Below are 8162 nucleotides of genomic sequence, written 5' to 3'. Positions count from 1 at the left end.
GCGGAAACATGACATATAAAAAAGAAAAACGAAATAAAATCAAAGAGTCTCAGGGAGTCGAGATTAGGGGACGAAAAACACAGACTCAAAGCTTTCGGGTTCTTTTCTTCTGGTGATTGGTAAGATCGTTCCTCCTCGCTTGTGCGATTTCTGTATTTTCTTTTTTTTGTTCAATTTCTAGGATGGTGCTTAATGTTTTTTTCCTGAACTCTGTAAATTCTGCTATGTGCAACTATTATCTGTTGATATTTTACACTTGTTTCTATCAATTTGCATTGGTTGCTAACATCTCTATTTTGTAGGTACATTTTGGCAATGATGTTTGTCGGATCCATTCCTTGGACTAGATTTTCGTTTGGGTCTTGGTCCAAGACGAAATATGTTAGAAAATTGGCCCAAGATCAAATTCGGTAGGCCCAAGCCCATAGTCCCAATCCACTACCTGAAAGGCCTGACCCGACCCACCGACCGAACCCACCCATTACATGACCTGGTTCCTATTTTTGGATAACTGAAACCCTTTGCCTTTTTATTCTTTTTCCTTGATCGAATTTATTCACCCCCTCGTCTTCTCCCCACTTTCTTGATTTTTTGCGCCATAATTAATGGGGTTCTCTCTATTTATAACATTACTTTTGGAAAGAAAAAAAAAGAGGGAAACAAGTAAGAAAAAAAAGAGAAAAATAAAAAAATAAAGAAATAGATAAACCTAAGTGGTTTGATGGTGCCTTGGTGGCCGTGTGTGTGTTTTGTTGGCGTGGGTTAGCCTTGTTGCCTGTCGTCCCTTGGTGGATTTAAACAACCAGTGTTTGGGTTGCGGGCCTTTACCGGTGTGGGCTTCCTCATTGGATCCAACTCCCTGAGCCGAAATTATTTACTGTATATGTTTTTCCTTATTGTTCTTATTAATCTATAATCGTTGTTATATTGGTTTGTATTCCACTGTAATAATTATATTTTTTTTGTGGACTTACTATAAGGATAAATTATCAACAATATTGTATTTTAAAGCGTTAAAAGTATTTATTACATATAAGTAGAAATAACTTGCTACCACAATCGATTTTTTTTTTCCCTAAAGGGACTTTTTTACCTATTGAATTATGTGCAAGTATTTAAAAAGAAAACAAAAAAATGAATTATGTGTACAATTGTACCACTGCTAACCTTAAAATATCGACCAAATCACAGTCATAGCAACCATACAGAGCAACCGTAGGAAAAGTAACCGCACTGGAAAAGTGACGAGATATTTTCGAGAATGGGACAGTGGTATATATATGCATGTATGTAAACACTAGACAGAGTATCTTGAGAGTGGCAGATCATAAACCCTAGCCGCTTCGCCGAATACCCCATTTCTCCCTTAAACCCTTCTTCTTTTAACAGGTATTTTTCTTTCTTCTTTTTAGTGGATTTATTTCTTGCCGGTGGTTGTCTTGAGTTTCGCTTTTGGTTATTTGAGCTTCCTTTGAAGACAAGTTTAAGATTGGAATACAAGGAAATTTCTTCTTTTCTTTGTTTTTGAAGGTAATCTTGTGTAGTTTGCGGGTTTCTTTTTTCTGGCTCTGTTTCTTGATTTCTACTGTTTCCTCTTTCCTCCGCGAGGTTTGTTGATTTCATGGATATATGTTATATGCAAAAGAGCTCGATCCTCAATAGAAAATGTGGTGAAGATGTAATCTTTCATGTATGCTAAGGTCTTTTTTTGTGTTTTATTCAATATTTTTTTTAAGTTTTTTGTAAATGTTTTGGGCGATCGTCTAAGAAGTATAAGATATAAAAGAAGACTTCTAAGAAGTAAGTATAAGATATAAAAGATGACTTCTTTTACGGCTCGTACTTGGGCTGAAAAGAAGAGTAGTTCTGTGAAAATTTGTGAATTAGATGTATCTGCATAATACGTTCTATGTCGCAGTGAACTAAAGTGTGTGTCAATATTTCTGTGTTTGGATGGTTTGTTGGATTAGCATATTGTGTTGCCAGTTGATTCAGCTTTCTGTTTAGAAGACCATTATGTGCAAATGGGTTTCTTTATTTACTTTGTGAAACCTGCCAAATTTCTGTTTTTATGATTTAATGCCCATTGGATAAAGTTTTCATGATATGGTGTTATCATGATGTAGTGGGATATAAGATTGAACTTAAAGTTGGTTTTTTAATATTGTTCGCATCAAGAGGAAGCAAATCCTCTATTTGCTTTCATCCCATCTTTTAAATTTACAAATAAATGGAAAAGATAATTATAACGTTGCTATGTATTCTGATTATGATATTTAAGAACTTCAATGCGTAGTTAGTTCATATGCTGGAGAAGGAATCACATCAGATTTTCATTTGATTTTAGTTTAGTAATTGTATTATAAAGCCCTTTATTATTATGGAGACATTTGACCATGTAGTACTTTCTGCAGCTCTTGAAAGATGGCATGCTACAACAAATTTGGAACCCTGTTGAGGCAGAGCATCTCTTCCAGCAATGCATTGAATGGACAATCCTCCATGCTTAGTGCCATTCGCTGCATGTCGACAAAGCTATTTGTTGGAGGTTCTTTTTTTCCTTCTTTTTAAAGTGCCACTATATAGCTAATAGCTTATTATCAATCTAAGGCGTAGTGAACTTTTTGCTGATCTCTGGTAGCACGGTCTTTTTCGTTGATAGGGCTCTCCTATGGAACTGATGACCAGTCACTTAGAGATGCATTTTCCAGCTTTGGTGATGTTGTTGAGGGTGAGTCAGGATAATGAAATGAAACTATTTATGTTGAAGTCCCTTTTTCCTTGAAAGTTGTGTTAAACTGTTCATGTTCCCTGAATTGATGTATTTCTATGTATCTATGCATTTTTTTATCCAAGGGTTCATATTGCAACCTACTTCATTCTGCAGAAATTTTCCTTGAATCAGTTTTTCTTCTTTAAAGGTATTAACAGCTGATATGACAGATTATCGATTGGACCAAGTCCTTTTCAGCCATGTTCAAGTGTTTAATCAACATGTTTTTCATTTCTGAGTTAATTCTGCTTGTTTTCTCTTATGAAACAAGTGATTCTGATATGAGCCGATAGCATTTTGATTAAGAGTATTGAGGTACTTGTCCAGACACTAATGTCAGGGATTTTATCTGATGTTTGAATCTCTGGCTTACATTCAGTGCTTCATGGTAGGAAGTTTTTGTCATATAGCTTTCCTTGGTTTTCCTGGTGTTGCTTTACCCAATGGATTTTCATCTTTATTTTATACTTTTTATGTGTATGTAAAAACGACATACATTTGGATTTAGTACTGCTTGATTTTTCGAGACTTAATCGCCTTAGATATATTTGCTTTACTGCTGCATTGTGCTCAAAGTTTTTCTTCCCTTTTCTGCAGCAAGGGTTATTACCGACAGAGATTCAGGAAGGTCAAGAGGATTCGGGTTTGTGAATTTCTCTAGCGATGAATCTGCCAGCTCAGCTCTGTCAGCCATGGATGGACAGGTGAGTTTCAGAAATCAGAGAATTGTTACTTTGTTTGGTGTGGCTTCTAACCTTTTAAACATTATTGTATCATTGCTCTCATTTAGCAATTGAACGGGAGGAACATCCGGGTAAGTTATGCCCAGGAGAGAGCACCTCGCAGCAGCTTCAACAATGCTGGTGGGTATGGTGGTGGTTATGGTGGTGGGTTCGGCAATAGTGGACAAAACGAAGGCTTTTAAGGCAGTCGCAGCTTGTTATATTGTCTGTATAGGCATGGCAAGTTTAAATTTAGGACGTAAAGTTGGATTATTGTCTTTTCTTGCGCTTTCTTCTCGTTGAACCAATAACATTGTGTGGATCTATGGAAGGTTGCTTTGCTTGGCTAGTATCATAGCTTCTGCAAAGCATGTTTTGCTGCTCTAGCAACTATTCTTTATGTGGCCTAAACAAACCATTTCAAGTTTTGTTTCATCTGTAGCATCTTTCTTACAAAAACTTGTTGAGCATGAACTCGGCTCTTGACTTGGTGCCTGAACGAGTGTGGGAATATAGAAAGGTTATTGCTTCTGTATACTCTTCCTGTAAGTTTGATAACATTGATGCAAGCCTTGAACATTTTCTTGTTCAACTGTGATTGTTAATTACAAATTTACAGAAGCAGATCTCCAAGTAGCACTTGTATTATTTTCACTCTTGATTGGGTAGCAGCAAAGTATAGTTGTGATTGCAGATAGTGTTCTCTATAGCCTACCAAGTATTTGGTTTTGGTGTTGCTGCCTGTGTGGATTTGTAACCATATGGTTATTAGCGGTGGGACTGCAGGGGATAATGTCAGTACCTGTTGATTCAATTCTTCAGCCCACTGGATGCAAAATAATACAGACAGCATCAAGTTTTCTGTATTTTATGGTGTCTGATATCTGATGTTTGGGCATTGACTTTGAAATTATTTTCCCATCTCTCTGAGCAAAGGGTTCCGTTTGACAAAGTTGAATTACACCACTTGTTCAGATTGGATTAGTTTTCTTCTTTAATAGTTACATAGAACTGTGCTGCATGAGTATAGGTATATATTGGTATAACAATCAATGGTGGTTTAGGGGTTAAGTATTTAATTCTTCATGTGAATGTTATGTGTTTGAGAACGTAGAGCTCGTGATTTTATGTGGGTGTATTATGGGATGGTAATGACCAATTTACATAATGTTGAAAATTGGGTTTTAACTTACTTGGGGTAGCATAGTGATCAAGTTGACTGAATTTTCTCAATTATTAAAAGAAGAGAATGGATATAATTGAGATATGATATGGATCTGAAGATATGATGAATTTAACAGTGACAACAGACTTTCTTTAAATATTATTTATTATGTTGTGTAGTGCAGAATGATGTTGTTTTTGGAGTTGGATGCTTACCAAATTTCCAATGCGAAAAAATGGTAGTCGGGCACGTAAAAGATGAGTATGGAGTTGGTGCAAAAAAGGATTAGTAACTTGATACTCAAATTAGTAAAAACAATAGAAACGAAGATAAGAAATAATGGTTGTCAAGTGAGTAAAAAATAATGCAATGCACTTGAATACATCAAGTATAGAGAGTGTAGAGTGTTGTATATGCTTGCCTATGCCTAATATCAAAATTCATATGTTATCAAACATCCACATTACAAAGTCTAATTTTGTAAAATTTATATTTGGACTTTAAACAAAAATATATATATGTTTAATTCTTTGTTTTAAATCCATTTGATGATTGTCTCAATTTTTCATTTATTTTTTCTCCTCCTTTTCCTCTTCTCTCTTACCGTTTTCTTTGTTCTATGTGACAATTTAATTTTGGTGTTAAAAGTGACAATTTATTAAAAATTATTTTATAAAATCATTAATAATAATTTAATTTAAAAAATCGAAACCGCCCGGTAAGCACCTCTAAAGCTCACATCTCCAAAGCTAGCTGATGCAATCGAGATTCTAGAAATTAATTTCCCTATACCTCCTCCAAAATAGTTGGGTGGATGGTGTGGGCACTTCAAGGGTCTTTTGGATTGGGCTTGATGGGCTTCCATGTGGACATTTCTCAGTTGGGCCTAAAGGGGTAACTCTGGTTGGGCTTCCCTTGCTTGCAGTATTATCGGGAGTGGGCTTTTGGGCTTTCCAAATAAGGGAATTATGATTTAGAAATCCAGGCTCCGACCCAATCAATATACTTAGACCCAGATAAACCCTTTCGGTCTGGGTTGGTTCTCTACCCATCAATATCCATAGGTCTTTCAATTCAATTGATTATTATTTATCAATCATCTACTAAAGACATTCAATTTTGGATTAACCGATCAAAAATCGACTAAATTGAAATTTCATCTGATATTGGTTATTTTTTCAGATTTCGATTATTTAGTTCGATTTAAATTTTTTTATGCAGGTTAATCGAATCTAATCCAATACAGAATTTAAAATATATATAAATATAATTCAAAAATAAAAAATAAATATTAAATATCTTAATATAAATAACTATAATAAATAATAATAATTCAAACAACCCATATAGAAATTATGTAGCCTATCTGAACACATTAGAAGAATTATAATATTTTACTACGGTTAGTTGTTATGATTAATAAAAAATAGTCGTAGCAAATAGTTATTGACCACAGCCACAAAATGATTGTTGGCCGTAGTTTTTGCGAGGATAGCTAAAAGCTATGTCAAATATTTTGACCATAGCTTTAACTGTGACAAATAAATTTTTCATGATAAAAAAACTAATTTTTTACATCGATTTCTTTTAACCTTAATTAATAGTAATCATTTACCATAATTTTTAGCCATAACCACTAATATTGTAGTAAAAAAGATCAGAACTCGTAGCTAGACTTGAACCCAATTATTCGGATCTAAACTGACTCTATTCAAATCAAATTCAGAACGTAATTTCGCTCAACTATGCGTATGTATATTTATACATACATATATAAAAATACGTACATGCATGCACTTCAAGAATACATGTATATGTACGTATATAAATACACATATATGTATATATTCATACAATAATATTTGGAAAGTGTAGGGCATGTGGTTGGGCACTTCAGGAGACACCACTCATTGATAAGAGGACTTTTGGAGCTACGGAAGTGTCGGTGGAGGAAGAAATGTTCATAAAGACAAAAAAAAATTCTTTCTCGAATCAAGTTTGATTGAATCAAATTAATCGTAAATACATCTGTTATGTGATTGATCATTTTTCTTAAATTGTACACCAATTATACGACAAGAACAAATATATTATATTTATCATATAATTAGTTTAGGTTCAATCGAGTCAAATCGAAACTAAAATCTCCCCATATAGAGAGACTGATTAGTGATTAGAGGGTACGTAGAATATTTGGTGCTTTCATATTGCTTTCTCCTTTTTCAATTTTGGCTTTTTGCTTTTTGTCAAAAACACAACTAATCAACACCAATTTTCCGGTAAGCATGTTTCGGGCTCATGCCTCTACGTGTACGAGCAGTAGGACCCTCTCTCTCTCTCTCTCTCTCTCTCTCTCTTTGTGTGTAATTATTACAATAATATATAATTCTTGAAAAAGAGAAAATATATATATATATACAATAATATATAATTCTTGAAAAAGAGAAAATATATATATATATATATATATATATACATATACATAGTTTTCACTTATTTGAGGTGGTTGGCAAGTCCTTGTCTTGCTCTTAATTGTGTACCCACTACGTGTGAGAACTTAGGTCAAGTTTGTGTTTATCCAATTCTATTTTGTAGAGGAAAAAAAATAGTTATGTTTGCGATATAATTTGAAAAACATTAGAAATTTAAGTATATATATTCAATTAAGTAAAATTTAATTTGTATATACTAGTAAGTGCTGCACATTCTATGTACGTACCTAATTTTTAAAAATATTTAAAAATTAAAATATATTTGTAAATTGTATTATTTAATTTTTTGTAGAGTTAAAAATTACCCAGAATATACATAAGATAAAATATATATAAGATAAAAATGCATGAGGAAAAAAAAAACTATCAAAAGGTAGTTATAAAATATCATAATTTATTATGAGTAGAAAAATTAAATATAATTAACCAGATTAAAAAAATTGAAAACATAGCAAACCAGAATTATTTTGGACACAGAAAGGGTTATCTCGACAATAATATATAGTATAGATAAAATCCGCTCAAATTGAATACTGGTAAATTACATTGACACCTTATGCGATCAGATCTAATTACACAAACACCCTTTATTATTTAAAGGATTACAAGTACACTCTTTAAATGATAGTTGTAATAATTACAAGTACACCTCTTCTTGCTCTGTATATATCTAATGGTTAAAATTTGTCAAATAAATTCCAACATGACTATAATTATCCACGCCGCTAATTATAGGACTGAAATTGTAATTTTTTCTTTAATTTGTAGATGCGGGTCATACTTAATTAATAAAAACTACTTTCTTGAGCTGTATATGATGCCATCATTCGTAGAAATTTATGAAACAACGTTAACCATACCTGCAGAAAATGAAAGTTGAAATTGAGAACAAATGAAGATTATGCAGTTAGATTATTGAGGGTTGTGATATTTCTATTAATACGTTACCAAAAGTGATGACCTTATTACGAATAAAATAATCGCTTTTGATTAAGTAACGACGAAAGTGG

At 33.1% G+C, this 8162-nt stretch overlaps 1 protein-coding gene across 2 annotated transcripts; it reads left to right on the top strand.

The window, feature by feature from the left end:
• The first annotated feature begins 1248 nt into the window (after positions 1-1248).
• GRP4 (glycine-rich RNA-binding protein 4) lies at positions 1249-3881 on the top strand. Of its 2 annotated transcripts, none has more exons than XM_011085909.3 (5): positions 1249-1389; positions 2415-2548; positions 2663-2731; positions 3371-3477; positions 3564-3881. In XM_011085909.3, the coding sequence occupies exons 2-5, from the start codon at positions 2425-2427 to the stop codon at positions 3696-3698; spliced, it is 435 nt and encodes a 144-aa protein (XP_011084211.1). In that variant the 5' UTR covers positions 1249-1389; positions 2415-2424; the 3' UTR covers positions 3699-3881. The 2 variants fall into 2 exon arrangements, with proteins under 2 accessions (XP_011084211.1, XP_011084212.1); XM_011085910.3 differs by having other exon boundaries at positions 1389-1530.
• The last annotated feature ends 4281 nt before the right edge of the window (positions 3882-8162 follow it).

Source organism: Sesamum indicum, linkage group LG7 (assembly GCF_026168435.1).
Source record: "Sesamum indicum cultivar Baizhima isolate 11 linkage group LG7, ASM2616843v1, whole genome shotgun sequence".
Lineage (NCBI taxonomy): Eukaryota > Viridiplantae > Streptophyta > Magnoliopsida > Lamiales > Pedaliaceae > Sesamum > Sesamum indicum.
Note: the sequence above shows the minus strand (reverse complement) of the source record. Positions and strands in the feature narration are given on the sequence as shown.

Excerpts from the sequence above, each read along its gene's own strand:
- GRP4 (XM_011085909.3), top strand. The coding sequence starts at position 2,425 with ATGGCATGCTACAACAAATTTGGAACCCTGTTGAGGCAGAGCATCTCT. Across the intron at positions 2,549-2,662 it reads GACAAAGCTATTTGTTGGAG|GGCTCTCCTATGGAACTGAT; the intron begins GTTCTTTTTTTC and ends TTTCGTTGATAG. Across the intron at positions 2,732-3,370 it reads CTTTGGTGATGTTGTTGAGG|CAAGGGTTATTACCGACAGA; the intron begins GTGAGTCAGGAT and ends CCTTTTCTGCAG.